The sequence below is a fragment of the Mangifera indica genome, unplaced genomic scaffold (genome assembly GCF_011075055.1).
Source record: "Mangifera indica cultivar Alphonso unplaced genomic scaffold, CATAS_Mindica_2.1 Un_0054, whole genome shotgun sequence".
In the NCBI taxonomy this organism is placed as follows: Eukaryota; Viridiplantae; Streptophyta; class Magnoliopsida; order Sapindales; family Anacardiaceae; genus Mangifera; species Mangifera indica.
This window is the reverse complement of record NW_025401146.1, coordinates 83337-105832: the sequence shown is the minus strand read 5'-3', so window position 1 is coordinate 105832 and position 22496 is coordinate 83337. Positions and strand designations below refer to the sequence as shown.

At 33.5% G+C, this 22496-nt stretch overlaps 4 protein-coding genes across 5 annotated transcripts; all 4 read left to right on the top strand.

Moving 5' to 3' along the window:
* The first annotated feature begins 2205 nt into the window (after nucleotides 1–2205).
* Nucleotides 2206–4693, top strand: LOC123206944. Its single transcript, XM_044624238.1, has 3 exons — nucleotides 2206–2691; nucleotides 2785–3153; nucleotides 3812–4693. Exons 1-3 carry the CDS (start codon nucleotides 2389–2391, stop codon nucleotides 4442–4444), a joined length of 1305 nt encoding a protein of 434 aa, XP_044480173.1. The 5' UTR covers nucleotides 2206–2388; the 3' UTR covers nucleotides 4445–4693.
* Nucleotides 4694–10086: 5393 nt separating this feature from the next.
* On the top strand, nucleotides 10087–10850 carry LOC123206945 (18.1 kDa class I heat shock protein-like). Its single transcript, XM_044624239.1, has one exon. It carries the CDS (start codon nucleotides 10146–10148, stop codon nucleotides 10617–10619), a length of 474 nt encoding a protein of 157 aa, XP_044480174.1. The 5' UTR covers nucleotides 10087–10145; the 3' UTR covers nucleotides 10620–10850.
* Nucleotides 10851–13708: 2858 nt separating this feature from the next.
* LOC123206956 (7-deoxyloganetic acid glucosyl transferase-like) lies at nucleotides 13709–15429 on the top strand. The gene is made up of 2 exons (XM_044624252.1): nucleotides 13709–14201; nucleotides 14460–15429. The coding sequence occupies exons 1-2, from the start codon at nucleotides 13709–13711 to the stop codon at nucleotides 15398–15400; spliced, it is 1434 nt and encodes a 477-aa protein (XP_044480187.1). The 3' UTR covers nucleotides 15401–15429.
* Nucleotides 15430–17204: 1775 nt separating this feature from the next.
* LOC123206934 (7-deoxyloganetic acid glucosyl transferase-like) lies at nucleotides 17205–19368 on the top strand. Of its 2 annotated transcripts, none has more exons than XM_044624225.1 (2): nucleotides 17205–17748; nucleotides 18293–19368. In XM_044624225.1, exons 1-2 carry the CDS (start codon nucleotides 17256–17258, stop codon nucleotides 19222–19224), a joined length of 1425 nt encoding a protein of 474 aa, XP_044480160.1. In that variant the 5' UTR covers nucleotides 17205–17255; the 3' UTR covers nucleotides 19225–19368. The 2 variants fall into 2 exon arrangements, with proteins under 2 accessions (XP_044480160.1, XP_044480159.1); XM_044624224.1 differs by having other exon boundaries at nucleotides 18284–19368.
* Nucleotides 19369–22496: the final 3128 nt, after the last annotated feature.

Below are 22496 nucleotides of genomic sequence, written 5' to 3'. Positions count from 1 at the left end.
AAAGAGATATTAATATATAGACAAAGACGAAGTCTTTTGTTTCTTCATCTATCAAGGAAGAGAGACAAATCCGTCTCTTCATAGGTTGAGAGATATATATTAAAAAATTATATAAAATATATTATAAAACTTTCTCAAAACTTATTTATACGATTTTATTCAATTGTCAATAAATGCCGACTCTTAGGGAAGGGTAAATTGTTTAATAAGAAGTCACAAAACAAAATGAAAATAAAATAAAATAAAATAATAATAAAGATATTAAGAAAATGACACTGGTGTACGAAATTAAAGAATAAAATTAATAAATAAATATGAAAGAAGGTGAGAGTAAATAAATATATTTTATGATTTGTATCTGGTTTTTTTGTTTTTTTAATATAGAGATTCAGATTGCCATTGGTTTATTTAGACATCCGTGGTGTGGGGGTTCCTCAGGGCACGCCTCTAAAACGAAATCACATTCATCACCACCATCACAATTATGAAACAAAAAATTGAATACAATGAAACGAAATCCAACTTATCCTTAACTTCTTGCTTAGCTCGTTTTAGTCTCGTTTGACTGTCATTGCCAAAAGATTCAAGGTAAGCTAAGTCGAGACATTAAGTACAATGTCGCCTTTACCATCGTTTCCATCATTTCCAATCTCTGACTCCAGCAAAACTCCTTGGAGACCCACATACAACAGGGCCAACCATCATGACTAGACTTGAGCCAGTCATGTCATATCATAAAGGACTAGAAAAGATATCAAAAAATGATTCATCTGTCGATTAGATATTGTGCTCAAGATCCACCATCAAAATCATCTTTAGTTGGGTCTGTTTCATCAACTAATAAACTTCAAATGAAAAAAAATGGATTCGACCCCACCTTTGTCACTGCCGACTGAACTAATAAGAGTAGGGTTGACAAAGGTGAGGAAGGCTTCGGTGTGCTCAAGTTTTACCATTCCTCAATTTAGAGATTTTTGTGGCATGATTAAAGGGAAGAAAAAAAGAACGTGCAATGCATTATGAATTCCAAATTCTCCCGTCATTCTCCCGACCAAACCAATATTATCAAAAACTTTATTAATTGGAAATAATTGGACACGTGTCAGAAACCCACATTCTATTAACTTAAAAAAAAAAAACCTAAAATAGATACATGCTTTGTCTTGAAAGATCAAAAGATACTGTTAGAATGAGTGTCTTCTCTGCAACTATTATGCTGGAATGGTTGGGCATGAAGATACGTGAAATAGGGCTTCCCTGTGAAATCTTTGGGTTAAAAACTTATATTTGAAATTTGATGATGTTATATTAGATCAAAATCTTGATATATTTAGAAAATTCAACCATTATATTATAATTTTATCTGTTCAATATAATTGATTTTATCTCAATAAAATAATATGATCCAATTCAAATAGGTTTCTCCTTGTTAAAAGAAAAAAAAAATCACCATCATCCAATTGAACCTTAAAGTTTAGGTTAGATTTGTTGATTTAAAGCCCGGCAAAAGTGCTTGTCTCATGTCACGGCGGCCCTCTCCTTTTTTGACATTCTGTTTTCAATAATGAGTTAAATTTTTTAATTTTGTTGAATAATTAGAAAATTAGCAATATTCCATGGGAGATTATTCGGTCAAAACATGTGTTAAAAGTCATTGATAAATTCAATCTTACAACTCATTAAAAATCTTTATATGATATGAAAGTATAATAATATATATCTATTTTAAATATAATAAGTATATATTTATATATATTATTATATAATTAAATATTATTTATTTTTAATTTAAAATTATTTAATTATAAAATAATATATATTAAATATGTATTTATTTATATAGAAAAAATAAATATATATACGATTTTTTTGGATAAAAGAATTATATGACAACCAAAGGAAAATCTTGCTTATATTTGCTAAGTTTGAAATACTTTATAGATTGACAGCTACGAAATTCTTTAATTTTTCATTGACTTTTCTTCCATTACAATTACCTAACTCAAGCTGAGGTGAAAATATATTTAAGTATCTTTTACTGGAAGTCAAAGCCAATCTAAAATCATAATATCATAAGATCAACCACGTTAACTTAAATCAGATGACCCACACACGAGTTCACATAAACCTGACTACATCTGATCAAGAACTTGCAATAAAAATAGAAAGCAGAAACAGAGTTTCAGATAACAGAGAGCGTGCAAACACGACAGAGACGAAGCGGACCACGTTAGAAGGGTCCAACGGTCGGTTGGTGATGGTGATATGCTCTCTCTTTAGTACTCTCTAAAGCAACCAAGAAATCATTTACTTCTTCTTTAACAGTCTTCTCTTTCTTTCTGTGCCTAAAACTTATAATCCAAAATCTCTATCTGATTTTGCTTTCTGATGAGGAAACTTTGTCCCAATTTTGATCGTGAAGATGGGTTGGAGACGGTGCTGGAAGTTCCCATCCCGGAAGAGATGTTTATCACCAACAAGAACAGCCACCGCTCGTGGCAGAATATCAAGTGTTGGATTAAGCCGTACAACGAAAAATCGTCGTCTTCTTCCTCCACGACTGTTCTTTTTGGTAGCCGAAACGCTGAGATTCAGCTCCTTCTTGGTGTCGTTGGTGCTCCATTGATCCCTCTTCCTATCCTCTCTGATGATCACAGGCCCATTAATAAAAACATCAAAGACCACCCCATTGTATGTTTAAACAATCTTATAACGTGTAGCTTGAAATTTAGGTGTCGTTACATTGAAAGAAAGTAATAAAAGTGGTGTTTTTTTTATGTGCAGGATGCTTCAATGGCGTTATATATTGTGAAGCAGTACATAGCAGCAGTGGGAGGAGAGAAGGTGTTGAATTCTGTGGACAGCATGTACGCAATGGGGAAGGTGAAAATGGCGGCTTCAGAATTTTCAGCGGGGGAAGGGAGTTTGAACGACAAACTGTTGAAAGTGAGAAACTTTAAGAATGGCGGTGGCGGGGAGATCGGCGGATTTGTTCTATGGCAAAAAAGGCCTGAGCTTTGGTGCTTGGAGCTGGTTGTTTCAGGCTGCAAAATTAGTGCCGGGAGTGACGGCAAAGTCGCCTGGAGGCAGACCCCCTGGCACCATTCTCATGCTTCAAGGGGTCCTCCTAGACCTCTCAGACGGTTTCTTCAGGTAAATTAACATTCTCTCTCACCATTTGAAAAAAATGATCACAACTTTCTAGAGTAAAAGGTAGAAAAATTACTTTAGTTTTAGGCCAGTCTATTGGTCAGTGTCCGTCGCCTGGTGCTGAACCGGAATTGAGTTCGCTTGGGTTTGAAATTCAGTGTGGTTCATTTTGAATTTGTTTAATTAAAATTTGAATCAAATTTGAATTAAAAGTTTTTGTTTCAACTCATTTTAAAACTAAGTTAAACTTGAACTACAAAAAGTTTAATTCAATTTGGTTGTAAACTTGACAAATGCTCAATTCGATTCAAATTCGATTTGTAATTCAATTTAAATTATGCTAGAAATTATCAAATAACATCGTTTTGTTAATAAATTATAAAGTCGGATCATGATGTGAGTTATATATCTAGGCTGTAGATTTAAACTATAAATTCAAACTTAACTCGAACGGTAAGCAAATCATCTTTAATGTTGATATGACAAAAATTCAATCTAAACTATTTTTTATTCAAGTTTAGTTTGATTTGTATCCATACCTTGCCTCTTGGACAAGGTTTAGCTTTTTCCCAATTGAGATTATCCTAATTAAACAAGTACCTAATTACAATTTTGATAGATTTGCATTGAAAATTACTCATAAATGATTCATCCTGAACAGGGTCTTGATCCTAGGTCGACGGCAAATTTGTTCTCCAATTCAATCTGCGTTGGCGAGAAGACAGTCAACGATGAAGATTGTTTCATATTAAAAATCGAAGCTGAATCCTCAACACTGAGAGCGAGAAGTACCAGCAATGTAGACATAATCCGGCACACAGTTTGGGGATACTTCAGCCAGAGAACAGGCTTGTTAGTCCAGCTTGAAGATTCTCACCTCCTGAGAATCAAAACTGCGACAAACGAAAGCATATTCTGGGAAACAACAATGGAGTCATTGATCCAAGACTACAGAATAGTTGATGGGATTAACATTGCCCACGCTGGAAGGACTTGTGTGTCGCTGTCAAGGTTTGGGGAAAACTCGGAAAGCCATTCCAGGACGAGAATGGAAGAGATTTGGGCCATTGAAGAAGTGGATTTCAACATAAAAGGTTTGTCCATGGATGCTTTCTTGCCTCCAGGAGACTTAAAGAAAGACCAGGAAGAGGGATCTGGTATTGTAACAAAAAATGCAAGATTACCATTCAAAATTCGAACTGCTTCTACTTCTGCTAGAGTCAGTGTTTCCAAAGTCGTCGCCATTGATGTTGCAGATTCAGATGATTCCCAAGATAATGATGAAGAGTTGTAAATTTCTCTTCATTGTGTACATATTTTATATGATATTTCATGTTCATTCTTTAGTCAAATTTAGAAAAATATGTCTTGAGTTTCGGATATCAATGTCAATTAAACGTAAAGAATGCAGTGAAGATTTTTGTTATCAACAAAACTCTTAAAGCTCTGTAAAAAAGAGTAGATGTTGGAATTACGAATGATATGTATCTCTTGCTCCAAAGAACATTTAGCTCTTTTGGGGATTAATGCAATAATTTGTTCATTTTCTTGTTATTATGTAAACTTTCTTTTGCATGATTAAAGCTTTAAAACTGCTTAAGATAGAATCACAGAAATAACAAATCTACTTAGCAAAACTAATCCTATTTATTTATTTTAAATAATGATGGAATTACTTCATAGATTCTATATGATTAGGCTATGTTAATTCCTAAAATCAAAACCACTGGTCTTAAACCACCCAACAGTGTATGTGGGCTACAATTCTCCTAGTCTATTGGGCTAAGATATAATCTACTGTTGTTCTCTCAATCTTTTGAAGAGAAAGTGTAGGAATTTAGTTAAGACTTTCTAGTTGAATAAGTCCTAATCATTAGGATATTTGTTATATGTGTTCTCATTGTTGCACTCATCACATTGAGTAGTTGAAAACGTGAGCAAGTTTTTCTCATTCTGTTAAGATTGTAAAAGGCTATTTATGCTTAGGTTTGTTAAATAAAAAAAGGGAGTTATCTCCAAAGTTGTTGAGCACCTTCACTTTGGAACTGCATTCTTTTCATTCTGGTATCAGAGCCTTTGAAATTCTTGTAGCAACAAAACAAATGACTACTGAAGGAAATTTTGTGCAGCCATCCATTCCTCGCTTTAATGGTCACTATGACCATTGGCGCATGTTGATGGAAAATTTCTTGTGATCTAAGGAATTATGGGGGCTGGTGAAAATTGGCTATGAGGAGCCAGCAGATGGATCAGTGCAGACAGAAGCACAACAAAAAAAGCTAGAAGAATTGAAGTTGAAAGATGTGAAAGTTAAAAACTTTCTCTTCTAGGCTATAGATCGGACTATACTGGAGACCATTCTTATGAAGAACACTTCCAACCAAATTTGGGAGTCTATGAAAAGGAAGTTTGAAGGGAATGCTAGAGTCAAGAGGTCACATCTACAAGCTCTCCGCAGAGAGTTTGAGACTCTGGAGATGAAGGTTGGAGAATGAGTCTCTGAGTATTTTTCAAGAGTGTTGACAGTAGCTAACAAAATGAGAACATATGGGGAACAGATGCAAGATGTCACAGTTGTGGAGAAGATTCTCAGATCACTAAGTGAAAAGTTTAATTTTATTGTTTGCTCGATTGAGGAGTCCAAAAACATTGATCAACTTTCTATTGATGAACTGCAGAGCTCACTGATTGTTTATGAGCAAAAACTCCAGCGACATACATGAGAAGAACAAGCACTCAAGATCAGTCATGAAGACAACTTTGGTGCAAGAGGACGAGGTCGAGGTACGTATAGAGGCAGAGGAAGAGGGAGACGCCAACCCTTCAACAAAGCTACAGTGGAATGCTTCAAGTGCCACAAACTTAGACATTTTCAAGTTGAATGTCCAAGCTTGGTTAAGGAAGTCAAATATGTTGAATTAGGAGAACAAGAAGAGAAGTTGCTAATGTCATATATAGAGATGAACGGTGCATAAAGGGGAAATGTCTGGTTTTTAGATTCTGGATGTAGCAACCACATGTGTGGTGACAAGAGTTTGTTTGTTGATCTGGATGAGAACTTCAGACAGAATGTGACGTTAGGAAACAACACAAGGATGGATGTGCTAGGTAAAGGCAATGTGAGATTGAAAGTAAGTGGCTTTACACATGTTATTAGTGAAATATTTTTTGTGCCTGAACTAAAGAACAATTTGCTGAGTATTGGTCAATTACAAGAAAAAGGGTTGGCGATTCTCATCCAACATGAAATGCTCAAGATTTATCATCCAGAGAAAGGGCTCATAATACAGACTGAGATGTCAACAAATCGGATGTTTGTGTTGCTAGCAGAACCATTGTCACAAAAGCCAACCTATTTCTACACCTCCACACATGATATGACACACTTATGACATTGTCGTTTTGGACATTTGAGCTACAAGGGGTTGAGGACTCTCCAGTTTAAGAAGATGGTACATGGGTTACCTCAGTTCAAAACTCCAACAACAGTGTATGCAAACTGTATGATTGGAAAACAACAAAAAGATCCAATTCCCAAGTCGAGCAATTGAAGGGCCATAGAAAAGCTCCAGCTTGTTCATGCAAATATTTGCGAACTAATTTCTCCTATTTCTAACAGTAAGAAGAGGTACATTCTATGTTTTATTGATGATCTCACTAGAAAAGCATGGGCTTATTTTTTAGTAGAAAAATTTGAAGCATTAAGTATGTTCAAATGATTTAAGAACAGTGTAAAGAAAGAAGTAAAAGGATATATTAATGTTTGAGAACAGATCGAGGAGGAGAGTTCACATCACTCGAGTTTAATGAGTTTTGTACAGAGCATGGCATTAAAAGGCAATTGACTACAACGTACACTCCACAGTAGAACAGAGTAGCAGAAAGGAAGAATCGAACTGTAATGAACATGGTTCGATGCATGCTATCTGAAAGGAGGATGTCGAAGACCTTTTGGCCAGAGGCGGTGAACTGGATAATACATGTTCTGAATCGAAGTCCTACATTGGCTGTGAAAAATCAAACACTTGAAGAGGCCTGAAGTGGAAATAGACCCTCAGTTGATTACTTTAGAGTTTTCGGTTGTGTGGCACATGTGCATGTACCTAATGTGACAAGGAAAAAGTTAGATGCAAAAAGTCTTGCTTGCATGCTATTGGGAGTAAGTGAAGAGTCTAAAGCATATAGACTTTATGATCCAATTGCAAGGAAGGTTGTAATTAGCAGAGATGTAGTGTTTGAAGAAGAAAAATCATAGAGCTGGGATAAGAATTATGAAGAGCACATAATGGCTGATTTATAATGGGATGATAATGAGGCAACAAACAAAGAAAGTCATGAAGTAGTGAGCAAAGAAAAAGAAGAAATCGCTGAACTAGTTGAAAGTTTTCAAAATGACGAAAATGAAGGAGAATTATCCAGTCCTAATGAGGGAAGAAACAGAAGGCCTCCAGGGTGGATGAGAAATTATGTAACTAGGGCAGGACTTTCAGAAGAGGAAGATGCAAATGTCAATCCGGCTTTTGCTTCAACAAATCCAATACATTTTGAGGAGGTAGTGAAACATGACAAATGAAGGACAACTATGGACATGGAGATACAAGCTATCGAGAGAAACAACACATGGGAACTCACTGATCTCCCTAAAGGTGGAAAGAAGATTGGAGTGAAGTCAGTTTATAAAACTAAACTCAAAGAGAATGGAGAAGTGGACAAATTGAAGGCTCGTTTGATGACAAAAGGATATGTGCAACAACAAGGGATAAATTACACAAGATTATTTGCACCAGTTGCGAGAATGGACATAGTAAGAATGATTGTGGCTCTAGAAGCTCAAAAAAAACTGGACTCTCTATCAACTTGACGTTAAATTTGTTTTCTTGCATGGAGAACTTAAAGAAGAAGTGTATGTGGAGCAGCCGAAAGGGTATGAACCGAAGAACAGTCCTCAGAAAGTTTACAGGTTGAAGAAAGCCCTATATGGATTGAAACAAGCTCCACGAGTGTGGTTCAGTCGTATTGAAGCACACTTTATAAATGAATGGTTCGAGAGGTGTTATAGTGAGCATACTTTATTCATTAAAACAAATGAGGGAGGTAAGATTCTTATTGTCAATTTATACGTTGATGATTTAATATTTACTAGCAATGATGAATTAATGTTTACTAAATTTAAAAATTCCATGTTGAGGGAATTTGATATAATTGATTTGGGAAGAATGAGATTTTTTTTAGGCATAGAAGTTTTGCAAAGGTCAGATGAGATTTATATTTGTTAAAGAAAATATGTTTTAGAGGTGTTGAAGAGGTTTAGGATGGAAAACAACAATTCAGTTCATAATCCTATCGTTCCAGGTTGTAAACTTTATTTAAGCAAATGGTAAGATGTCTCATGTACTTAACAGCTACAAAGCCAAATTTGATATTTGCAGTAAGCTTGATTAGCAGGTACATGGCCAACCATCTGAATTACATTTAATGGTGGCTAAGAGGATACTGAGGTACTTGAAAGGAACTATTGAACTTAGAATTTTCTACAAGAAGGGAAGGTGTGAAGGTCTGGTTGGATATGTAGATAGTGACTATGCAGGAGATATAGAAGACAAAAAAAGTACATCAGGCTATGTTTTCATGCTAGGATCTGGAGCTGTTGCCTGGTCTTCAAGAAAGCAACCTATAGTCACGCTCTCAACCACAGAAGCAAAGTTTGTGGCCGCAACTGCTTGTGCTGGTCAAGCTGTTTGGATAAAGAGAATAATTGAGAAGCTGAGTCTGGAGGAAAGTAAGTGTACAACAATTTTTTGTGATAACAGCTCCACCATTAAGTTATCAAAAAATCCTGTGTTACATGGTCGAAGCAAGCACATTGATGTGCGTTTTCACTTTCTTCGTGATCTTGCACAAGAATGAGCAATTGAATTAGTTTATTGTGCAACACAAGATCAGCTGGCTGATATGATGACAAAGCCCCTCACGGTGGATGCATTACAGAAGTTTCGAAGTCAGTTGGGAGTTTGTCAAGTTCCTAAATTAAACTAGTTGATAACAAGTTTAAGGGAGGGAATAAAGAGAAAGTTTAGGAATTTAGTTAAGACTTTCTGTTTGAATAAGTCATAATCATTAGGGTATTTGTTATCTGTGTTCTCATTGTTGCACTCATCACGTTGAGTAGTTGAAAACGTGAGCAAGTTTTTCTCATTCTGTTAAGATTGTAAAAGGCTATTTATGTTTAAGTTTGTTAAATAAAAAAATGGGAGTTATCTCCAAAGTTGTTGAGTACCTTCACTTTGGAACTACATTCTTTTCATCTTTTTTGTTTTTAGGAAGAATCCTATTTGAATTGAAATACCTTTTTGAGATTAATCTGATCATACTGAAAAGATTACATTCCAATTTCAGTGATAACCCTATAACTATTGAATCGATAATTCAAGATTTTAATTTTGATATGATATTGTCTCAAATCTAAACCTCTATAATTAGAGATTGATAAAATTATATATATATATATTTTAAATATATAAATATTATATTATATAAGTAAATAATTTTAAATAAAAGATATAATAATACTAAATTATATGAAAATATATTTTTACACTTATTTTATTTATTTAAATTACCTAGGTATAGCACCTCTTTACGATATCTCATGCTTTATCGCTCAAATTATCTTTTTGGGCGGTTATCTTCGTCTTGTTCTTGAGCAAAACACGTGTAAGGATTTATTGCATAAGAGTTGGTGCTGCCGACTCGGGAAGAAGAGTGATGACACCTGTTTGTCGGTGTTGCAAAGACACAAAAAATGAAAATTGTAGAACCTTTCAGAAAACTCTCTTCTCTGCTTAGATAAAGATTTCCTGGGAAAGCGGTGAATGTACCTGATTCCTCTTTTGCTTGCTATATATAGTGGCACTTAGTACCATCAGTTTTATTAAGCAAGCTTTATATTGAAACCAAACCAATCGTTTCAAACGAAAAGCTAAGAAATTAAACATATGGCGCTAAGTCTTTTCGGTGGCCGAAGGAGCAACGTCTTCGACCCTTTCTCTCTTGACATATGGGATCCTTTAGAGGGCTTCCCATTCACCACTACTGTTGCTAACGCATCCTCCTCTGCAGGCGACACCTCAGCCATCGCCAACACCAGAATCGACTGGAAGGAGACCCCGGAAGCCCACGTGTTCCAGGCTGATCTTCCAGGGCTGAAGAAGGAGGAAGTGAAAGTGGAGGTTGAAGACGGAAGGGTTCTCAGGATAAGTGGAGAGAGAAGCAGAGAGAATGAAGATAAGAACGATAAGTGGCACCGCCTTGAGAGGAGTAGTGGGAAGTTTATGAGGAGGTTCAGGCTGCCGGAGAATGCTAAGATGGATCAGATCAAAGCTTTCATGGAGAATGGTGTGCTTACTGTGACTGTGCCGAAGCAGGAAGAGAAGAAGCCTGAGGTTAAGTCCATTGAAATCTCCAGTTAAACTGAAAGAAATTAAGTGTAGTTTGAGCTTAAATGTTGTTTAATATGTTTTGAGAAATGTGTGGTGTTTGTGGTTATTTAATGTAATAAGGCGGTTAGCCCGAGAGCCACTGAATGTAATAGTTGTCGTTTTTTTCTTGTGTTGAAGAACAAATTGTCTTAAGAACTATGGCATATGTTGTATGTAAATAGTAGTATCATAATATATATTAAAATTTTAATTTTTTAGATATATATTAAGTATTATATTGATATAACACAATTTTTAAAATATAAAATAATAAAAGATTTTAATTGGCACATATTTTCTTAAAAATTTAAGATTTTTTTTTATATATATTCTTTTTATATTATATTTTTAAAAAAAATATTAATTCGTATTTATTATATATAAGATATATATCATATTATATTATATGATATATTAATTTTGTTGTATTAAGTTAATAAATCTTATGGTATGTATTAATTTTTATGTTGTGTATTATAAGGTATTGATAATTATATATATATATATATATGCATGCTAAACCCTAAACTCATCCTTCTTGCTGATTAAATTTCCAGGAAGCAATAAGCTACAAAGGATTCTCCGTTTAAAACTTCTTCCAGGGAATTACTAAGATTCTCTTATGAAAACTTCTTCCGTGACAGCTGTTTGATTGCACCGATGCAAGAAATTACCATTGGACTGATCGGTAAAAGCCACTGAACTTCGGAGCAATGAAATAAAATATTAAAGAAACTTTTTAAAAAATACGGTCAGTATATGCTGTTCTTATTTGTCTAAAGAGAAATCAAAACCACGCAGAGGGATGTTTAATGATTGGCATAGAGATGGAGAAAATCCCACCTCAAGTTCTCATCTTCCCATTCCAGTCTTAGGCCATGTTAACTCAATGCTCAATAATCAGTTGATCCAGGTGATAGAGTGGTCTATTATCCCTAGACTAAGTAGACAGATAGACTAGATTAATCAAGTGATCGAAAACATGTTAAAAGTGTATTGTTTGGATCGTAAAGATAGTTAGATTTTGTTATCATTAATAGAGTTTACATATAAAAGTAATTATCATACAACTATCCGGATAACCATGTATGAGGTATTTTTATAAAAGAAAATACAGATTGTCTTTGCATTAAGATAAAAGATTGACAAAAAGGATATCTTGACGTAAGTATTAGGACCAAAAATGCCCTAAAGTATAATTGAGGATGTAAGATTGGGTGAAAATGTATTTATCAGGGTTGCCTCCTATTGACATATCATGAGGTTTGGCAAGAAGGGTAAATTGGCTTTGAGGTGCATAAGATAGCCTACTAATTTGCATTTCTAATTAGTATAGATCGCATTCATAAAGTGTTTTATTACTGCATAAATATATCAATGACTTGACCTATATGTTGAAGATCAATGATGTTAATATAGAAGATGGTTTGGTTTATGAGGAGCATATGAAGCAAATTCCTCTAGCCAAAGTGTTGTAAAGGAACTATTAAATTGAAAAAGTCACATGAAAGGTTGAACAAAATATGAGATACAAGTTTTTGGAGATATCAAGTAAATTTCAAGGACAAAATTATTTTAATGGGAGAAAATGTTACACCTACAAATAGACTATAAAAACAGTTTGATAGTTCGTCACACATAAGAATTAAGATAATAGCCATAAAATATAAACTAAAAAAGAATTTGATTTTGTCAATTTAAAAGAACAAAATAATTTTATTTTAATCTTTAATAAAATAATATCATTTTATAAAAACGTAAAATAAAAAATATAAGATTTAATCTAATTTTAAAATCATTCAAACTGTAAATTAATCTGTAAATCTTTTTCAAACTTTTTTTTAACCAACATCAGTCCAAACTTTTATTTTAAAAGTTTAAACTGATTTTCGCGCACCCTTGTTTAATAAATAAAATGATGCATAGATCGTAGAATACTTGAGTTTTGAATGGGTAAATCATCCTTTGTTCTAAAAATTAAAGGAGTACAGAGTTTCTCTTATAAAAACTTGGCCAAAGGACTATTTCCCACTTAATGTATGTTGCAATCTCAAGTTTTTATCTTTTATCTTCGATAATATCAAATATCCACTTATGAACAGATAAAATTAACAGTAGTAAAAATAAGATAAAATTAACAGTAGTAAAAATAAAATCATTATTTTCTTTATAATATTAAAAATAAACTAAAATAAAATCTCTTTTTGTCTCCCTAAACTTTTAAAACTAAAAGTTTCTTCTAACCAAAATTTAAAAAAATAGTAGTTTTATCCTAAGGTTTCGTTTTGAAATCTTCGATATTATCTCCTGCTCCATTATCGACAGATTTTCTCTCCTGAAACATCCTCTCCTTCCAACTATTTCTCTCTTTCTATTTGGACATCTGATCGACGTCGAAAGAGCAGTAGAAGACGAAGAACTTTATCGAGGAAGATGAAGACGAAGTTGTCATCTTCATCTAGGAAGACGAAGAGTTTCATCGACTTCGTCTTTCCTGATGAAACTCATCATCTTTCACCACTCCTCTGATGTCAATCAAACATTCAAATAAGAGGAAAGAGATCATCGAAGAAAAAGACCGTTAGTAATAGAGCTGAAAATGACGTCAAATATTTCAAAATAAAATTCTAAGATGAAACTATCATTTTATAAAATTTAGGTTTAAAAAAACTTTTAACTTTTTAAATTTAGAATGTAAAAAAGATAAAATTAAAAAAAATTAAAGCTTCATTATATTTAACTTTTTATAAGTGGGTATTTAATATCCCCAATGGTAAATAAACCTTAGGTGGGAAATAGTACTTTGGCCTAAAAACTTCTTCCTAGAGTGAGCTTTTGATGTGACAGCTGTTTGAGTGCACCAATGCAATAAATTAGTGCTACTGATAAGACCCAGAAGACATCATAGAAATAAGAGAGAATTTCAAGTAAAGTCTCGAGGGATGTTTTGGACTGGTCATTGAAGGCCAACGAAGTTCAGGACAATGACATAAAATATTAAAGAAACTAACAGGAAAAAAAATACGGCCATCATAAGTCTGTTCTCGTCATTCATAGGGATCTTAACGATCGGCATAAAGATGGAGAAAATCCCACCTCATGTTCTCATCTTCCCCATTCCAGCCTTAGGCCATGTTAACTCAATGCTCAAGCTCGCCGAGCTCCTAAGCGTCGCTGGCATAAACGTTACTTTTCTAAACTCAGAGTACAACCATAGCCGTCTTGTTCGTCACACCGACGTTTGTTCTCGTTACACTCAACGCTTTCCTGGCTTTCAATTCAAGACTGTTACAGATGGCCTTCCCATGGACCACCCACGAACCGGAGATCGATTTGAGGACGTTTTATATTCAGTGAAATCAGTAACTCCTCCTCTCTTGAAAGAGATGCTTTTGAACGAAATCAAGCCTCCAGTCAACTGCATCATTTCAGATGGATTTATGAGCTTTGCAATTGACGTCGCCAGGGACTTGGGAATTCCGATTATTTATTTTCGTACGATCGGAGCTTGTGCTTTATGGGCTTACTATTCTCTCCGTGAGGTCATTGATGCCGGCGAGCTCCCTATCAATGGTTAGTTTGTAGTTTACACTGGTTTTTTTTTTTTTAATTTGAAATATCGTAAAATTTCTAAAGTTTATCTTTATTAATCAGTTACGTCTATTTATAAATTATCATTAGATTATTTAATTATTTAATTTTATTAATGAAAATCATAACTAATCTTAGCTCAAATCACATATTTTCCAACACCTTTGTCTTAAACTTGGTTAGCAAAGAATATCTTCCATTATATTTCAAGGGATTGTGTATGCTAAACTAAATCTGAAGGTGCTGAAGATATGGATCGCCTGATAAAAAACGTGCCCGGCATGGAAAGTTATCTCCGCTGTCGCGATCTTCCAAGCTTCTGTCGAGCTAGCGACCCCATGGACAAAAATATTCAAATCTGCATGAGCGAGACTCGCGCATCTCCTCGAGCTGATGGTCTCATATTGAATACATTTGAGGACCTGGAAGGTCCCATATTATCCCAAATTCGCACTATTTGTCCAAATATTTACACCATAGGACCCCTCAACGCTCACCTCAAAGCAAGAGTTCCTGAAAGTACGTCATTAAAATCCGCAAACAGTTTCTGGGAAGTTGACAGAAGCTGCATTTCATGGCTTGACAAACAGCCTCCACAATCGGTTATCTACGTTAGCTTTGGCAGCATTACAGTGCTCTCAAGAGAACAAATGCTAGAGTTTTGGCACGGTCTGGTGAATAGCAACAGACGGTTCTTATGGGTGATTAGGCCTGATTCAATTTCAGGAAAAAATGGGGAGGATAAAATTCCTGAGGAGCTTGTTGAGGCCACCAAGGAGAGAGGGTACATGGTGGGCTGGGTGCCACAGGAAGAAGTTTTAGCCCACCGGGCTGTTGCTTTGTTTTTGACTCACAATGGATGGAACTCGACATTGGAGAGTATTGTGGCGGGGGTGCCCATGTTATGTTGGCCGTATTTCGCTGATCAGCAGGTGAATAGTCGATTTGTTGGCGAGGTGTGGAAGATTGGGGTTGATATGAAGGATTTGTGTGATAGAAATGTTGTTGAGAAGATAATTAATGAACTGATGGTAGAGCGGAGGGAGGAATTCATGAAATCAAGCTCTGAGATTGCTGCTTTGGCTACAAAAAGTGTCAATGAAGGTGGATCCTCGTACTGTCATTTGGACCGCTTGATATATGATATTTGGTTGATGAGCTCAAGAGCATTTTCTTGCTGAAGTTTGGTTGCAATATGCAACTATATGCTACCGCTATCATTGATACAATAAAACAGAAGGAGCAGAGTTGTTTGATAATAGTTAATGAGTTTAACAATTCCAATCATAAATGGAAATAAAGCTGTTTGATTTTTTAGAAGTTCTTGTCATGGTTGATTATAGCTGCCGTTTGTTTGCAGGCTTGTTACAATTTGGTTCCTTTTTATTCACAATGGGTTTTTTTTTTTAAAGTGTGTTAAGGGATTTTTGGCACATGTTATTCAGTGATTATATTATGATAATATTGTATAATGCCGGGTTAGCACATCATATGATTATTGAATTATGATTACGGATTATAATTATAAGAATAATTGATTGTTTGATAGTCATTTTTTGCATGTTTGGTACAACTTGTGATTAGTTTTTGGATTAGAAGTGTTAAAAGATCATAAAATACAATTATTCAAAGAAAGTTAATCTTACTAGCCTTTTAGATTATGGCTTAGGTAATTTAAAAAGTGAGTCCCCCAATGATAGATTAACCAGTTAAAGTAAGAAATCTTCAATAAAGTTCTAAGAAGAATCGTATATTCGAGATCAACTAATGTTTCATCAAGATGAGACTTTTGAATTATCCGATGATGTGGGGTTAATCACTAACCTTAAAGTTTTATTTATTTAGTATGGTTTGTTCAACTCTAAAAAAGCGGTCAAACTTAGAATAAGTTATTTTAACGATACACATAATCACCTTGTTGATCAATTAAAAAAGATAGTAGTAAAATAATGTGTTAACAATATGATTTCAACCTTAGTTAGTTAATACGAGAATGGGTTAAAATGGTACAAGAAATATATAGATATGATACGATGAATGATGAAAATCATATTTCTGCAAAAAAAATATAAAACACTACAATAATATAAGAATTATATGAGTATAGTACAATGAATGATGAAAAGTATATTTTTGTTGGAAAAATATGAAACGTATATATACAGGATTAATATAACACATCATCGATAATACATTTTAAAAAATACAACAATATCAATCCTAATTCTACCATTTTCATGGAACACGATATTAAAATTAGTATAATATTTCAAATCAGTTTATTTAATTAGTTATTAGAGCTAATATAATCAATTTTCAAATTATAGTATCAACATTTTCAAACATTATATGTTGTCAAGATTTAATTATATTCTCTCAAACACATAACATAGCTAATTAAATATCATAATAGTTTATTTTTCTAGATTATATGAAGAGATTTAAAAAGAATAAACAAATTATATCTTACTTTTATCTTATATAGCCAAATCAGATTAAAATCATGCAGATATTATTCTCAAGAATTTTTTTTTTTTTAAAAAGCACTTAAAAAGTAATATTAATAAAAACAAAGTTATATTATATCTACAAAAATTTTCTCTTAAACTACATTATTAACCCTAACTTAAAAGAATTTAAATTCCTCATGATTGCGTTGCAAAATTTGCACTCAGCTTTTCTGTATTAACGAAATGGATTACCCAAAATTCTGTTTCCCCTAATCATTATTAACAAAAGGGGTCTCCCAAATTGTTTTCTTATGTTGTGTTATTAAAGATTGTATCAATGTTTTCAGTTCACATAAAAATGTGTGCACACAGTTGCATTATGTGAAAGCACTTAAACTAAGTTATTCATATGAAGACGTCTTATAGCTTCTACTGACAAGGGCCGAGACGACCAATATTATTGGACTGGTCGTTGAAAGCCAACGAAGTTCAGGACAATGAAATAAAATATTAAAGAAATTGAAAAAAGAAAAAAGGAAAACTGTCACTATAAGCATACAGGGGGACCTTAACGATTGGCATAGAGATGGAGAAAATTCCACCTCATGTTCTCATCTTCCCCCTTCCAGCCTTAGGCCATGTTAACTCAATGCTCAAGCTCGCCGAGCTACTCAGGGTCGCCGGCATAAACGTTACTTTTCTAAACTCAGAGTACAACCATAGCCGTCTTGTTCGGCACACCGACGTTTGTTCTCGTTACACTCAACGCTTTCCTGGCTTTCAATTCAAGACTGTTACAGATGGCCTTCCCATGGACCACCCACGAACCGGAGATCGATTTGAGGACGTTTTATATTCAGTGAAATCAGTAACTCCTCCTCTCTTGAAAGAGATGCTTTTGAACGAAATCAAGCCTCCAGTCAACTGTATCATTTCGGATGGAATTATGAGCTTTGCAATTGACGTCGCCAGGGACTTGGGAATTCCCATTATTTATTTTCGTACGATCGGAGCTTGTGCTTTATGGGCTTACTATTCTCTCCGTGAGGTCATTGATGCCGGCGAGCTCCCTATCAAAGGTTAGTTTGTAGTTTACAGTGTTTTTTTTTTTTCATTTTTTTGTAAGATTTAAGTTACATGAACTAAATATAAAATCTATCTAGTCCTATATCTGCAAGATCTATGCGTAAATATGAAATTCTGGATTAAAATTTTTTAAAATTATAAGAATATTTGAAATATCATAAAGTTACTAAAGTTATTTGATCCTCTTGAAACTTCTCTAAATAGCAGATTTAAAAAATAAAAATTATATTATATAGGTTTCGAAATAGAGATCAAACCAATATCTATTAAGTTAATAAACTTTGAAATTTGTTAAGACTCATACTAACAATATCAATAAATATAATAATTTTTAAGTATATTTAGTTTATTTTTACTGATCAATTATGTTTATTTATAAATTATCATTATTCAATTTTATTAAATCAAAATCATAACTAATCTTAGCTCAAATAACATATTTTCCGACATCTTTGTCTTAAACTTGATTAGCAAAGAATATCTACCGTTATATTTCCAGTGATTGTGTATGCTAAACTAAATCTGAAGGTGCTGAAGATATGGATCGCCTGATAAAAAACTTGCCCGGCATGGAAAGTTATCTCCGCTGTCGCGATCTTCCAAGCTTCTGTCGAGCTAGCGACCCCATGGACAAAAATATTCAAATCTGCATGAGCGAGACTCGCGCATCTCCTCGAGCTGATGGTCTCATATTGAATACATTTGAGGACCTGGAAGGTCCCATATTATCCCAAATTCGCACTATTTGTCCAAACATTTACACCATAGGACCCCTCAACGCTCACCTCAAAGCAAGAGTTCCTGAAAATACGTCATTAAAATCCTCAAACAGTTTCTGGGAAGTTGACAGAAGCTGCATTTCATGGCTCGACAAACAGCCTCCACAATCAGTTATCTACGTTAGCTTTGGCAGCATTACAGTGCTCTCAAGAGAACAATTGCTAGAGTTTTGGCACGGTCTGGTGAATAGCAACAAACGGTTCTTATGGGTGATTAGGCCTGATTCAATTTCAGGAAAAAATGGGGAGGATGAAATTCCTGAGGAGCTTGTTGGGGCCACCAAGGAGAGAGGGTACATGGTGGGCTGGGTGCCACAGGAAGAAGTTTTAGCCCACCAGGCTGTTGCTTTGTTTTTGACTCACAGTGGATGGAACTCGACATTGGAGAGTATTGTGGCGGGGGTGCCCATGTTATGTTGGCCGTATTTCGCTGATCAGCAGATGAATAGTCGATTTGTTGGCGAGGTGTGGAAGATTGGGGTTGATATGAAGGATTTGTGTGATAGAAATGTTGTTGAGAAGCTGGTTAATGAGCTGACGGTAGAGAGGAAGGAGGAATTCATGAAAGCAAGCTCTGAGATTGCTGATTTGGCTAGAAAAAGTGTCAATGAAGGTGGATCCTCGTACTGTAATTTGGATCGCTTGATAAATGATATTAGGTCGATGAGCTCAAGAGCATTTTCTTGCTGAAGCCTGGTTGCAATATGCATTACTCCAGGGTTGAAACTTTTCCATTGTTACAATAAGGCAAAATAAGCTGAGTTGTTTGATAATATTTAATGAGTTCAATGATTCCAATCATAAATGGGAATAAAGCTGTTTGATTATTCAAAACTTCTTGTCCAGGTCGATTTTTCCTGTTGTTTGCATGTGGGCTTGTAGCAATTTGGTTGCTTTTATTTTATGCATAAGGGTTTTTTTTTTTTTTTTTTTTTAAGTGTGTTCTGGGATTTTTGGGTCATTATAATATTGTATGGTGTCAGGTAAACACAATTCATGATTTTTGAATTATGATTATGGATTATTTTATATGGATAATTAATTTTGTTATAATCAATTTTAACGTATTGAATGTAATTTATGATTATTTGATTAGAAATAATCATAATCTAATTATAAATGTTTGACAAATAATTTAAGAATCTAAGTATTTTTAAAAATATTCAATATACCTAATATTTTGTACTTTTGGATTTAAAATATTAAAAAATTATAAATCCAATAATTCAAAAAAGTTAATCCTACTAAACTTTTGGATTATATCTTAATAATCTAAAAAGGTTATTATAATTCACAAATAAATTATTCATATAAGGTGTTCCAAACACTTCATAATTGATTATTCAATCCAATAATTCATATAAGCTCAAGCTCGTCGAGCTCATTTCAAATAAGCTCTAGCTCGGCTCGTTTCAAAAGAGTTGAGTTTAAGTTTTGTACGAGTTCAAGTTTGAATCAAGTTTTTAATTAACGCGTTATTAAAACTGTAACATCCGAATTCAGGTGTGTCAGTAAAATCCACTTCCAAAATTACCCTTAGAGTTGATTTTATAACTTGTTGTTTAAAGAAATTGTAAAAGAATTATAGAAAACTACTAAATAAACAATAATTTTCAAATGGGGTAAAATGGTCATTTTATAAAGATTCAAGGGACAAAGTGGGAATTAAAATTGAATGACACACTTGAAATTATATGGTGGTGCTAAGGGTTTTTGGTAATTGGCTAAGGATAAAATAGTAATTTATGAAAAAGATTAAGGGCAAAATGGTCTAAAAGACTTATAAACTTATGCCTATTCATCTTCTTCTTCATTTTAGCCCAGAACTCCATGAATTAAACTAAACTTTTCCCTTAAGCAAAATTCACCAAAAAAACCTAGTTAAACCACCTAATTTCCAAAGCCTCCAGTTATAAAAAGTGTAGATCTATCAATTCTGGTCAGTTCTAAGGTAAAAAAATTTAATTTTTAAGATATGTCAAGTTTAGAGTTTTGATGGATGATTATATTTTTGGTTGATTAAAATTGCTAGGAAGAAGAAAAGAAGGAGGATAAGCTTAAATCACCAAATTAGCAAAGAAAATGTAAGAATTTCATATTTTACATACTTGAAGTAATTCGAGTTAGGTTATTTAAATAATCTTTACTTATATAAGTGTGTAAGGTATTAGAATTAAGATGATTTATGCTTAAATGGATAAAGAAATTCATTAGGATCTATGATATAATTTTTGGTCATAAGGGTACTTTAGACATTTCCTATTCCTAGGGTTAGCTTTGTGGATTTTGTGTGTTGAATATATGAGAAATGATGAATTGACGAAAGAATTTGCATTAAGTTAATTTTTGCTTAGTTATGTGCATGATATATGGAATAGCGCTTATATTAAATTTATATTATATATTTTGAAATTAATTTGATGCATGAAATATATAAATGCATGAGAAAATAATATGATATTTGATAAGGAGTGAAAAGAATAAAGGAAAATAATGAATGAACATATTTCATATTATGGTTATATATGCATACATGAGGAATCATAGCATATGCATGATTTAGAAAAAAATAAAATAAAGAAAGAGGAAAAACATTTTCTAAGTCATGCATGCTTTCAGAAAATGAAAAACAAGTATTTTTGGTTTTATAATGACTTATATGATACAAGAAAGCAGAAAACATACTTAAAATCCTTACACGCGAGCTGTACTGTGTAGACAGCAAAAAAAGATATCGGTTGTACTGTATGGACAACCAGCTGTACTGTGTGGACAACAAAGAAAAATATTAGTTGTACTGTGTAGACAGCAAAGAAAAATATTAGTTGTACTGTGTAGACAGCAAAGAAAAATATTAGTTGTACTGTGTGGATAGCAAAGAAAAAAAAAAGTAAAATATGCGTGTAAGAGAGAATTGTACCTTGTATGGTGACTGCAAGTACTATCATATGTAGTCTAAACCAATCAATGAAAATAATTGGAAAAAAAGAAAGAAAAAGAATTAGCAAATATTTTATGAAAATCATTTGCATCAAAATCATACATGCAAGCCTGTGTGGCTGATAAATAGTTGAGAAAGATGTATGATCAGAAAGTAGAAAAGTCATTACACTCATACCTGCATAAATCATAATGAGTGAATCATATTTGTATAGTAAGAAAATGAATAAATTGGTGAAAGAAGAGACTTATGATATGTGTTTAATGCGTGTTCCGTGTCAATTATTTTATATATGAATAGCCCAAACACGTTGAGTGTGGAAGGGATTAGTACTGGTATGAAATACTTTGAATATTGAGTATGATCTTTTTACTGAACCATAGTCGCTCACTCCGTTTAATTTAATATTTTACAGGTAAAGAGATGCAGCAAAGGTTCCCGGGAAGTACTAGTGAGACATGAGGCTAAGGGAGAAAGGCACCATATTGTTGTTGATTTATATGTTTTGATGTATATGTGAATATATGCATATATATATATATATGATTTTGTATAGCTATATCTATATATGTATATATATATGGCTAGTTATGAAAATTGATTATAAAGTTCTGTGGGTGATAATTTTTATAATAGTTATTATTATGTACTTATTTTATTAATTGTGATTAAGTTGATGAAAATTCAGTCGGTTGGTAGGACTGGTTTGTGTGAATTGTTAATTGGGAGTGTTACAGGGCATAATGAAAAAGAAAAAAAAAATCTTCGAACCCTCTAAAATAGGGAAACTCATGCCGTTTTTTTGTAACACACCTATTGGTTAAGAGATGTTACAAAAACAACTTTCTTTTAATATATATTACTGAAAACAACGTCATTTTATATCAAAATATTTAACTTGCGAGTTTGGCCAGCTAAACACTCTAAGCTCGAGCTAAAAAATATTGAACTTTTAGATTTAAACTCGTTTGAATCGAACTTAAATAAACTCAATTTAAATCTAACTCTAACGACAACATAT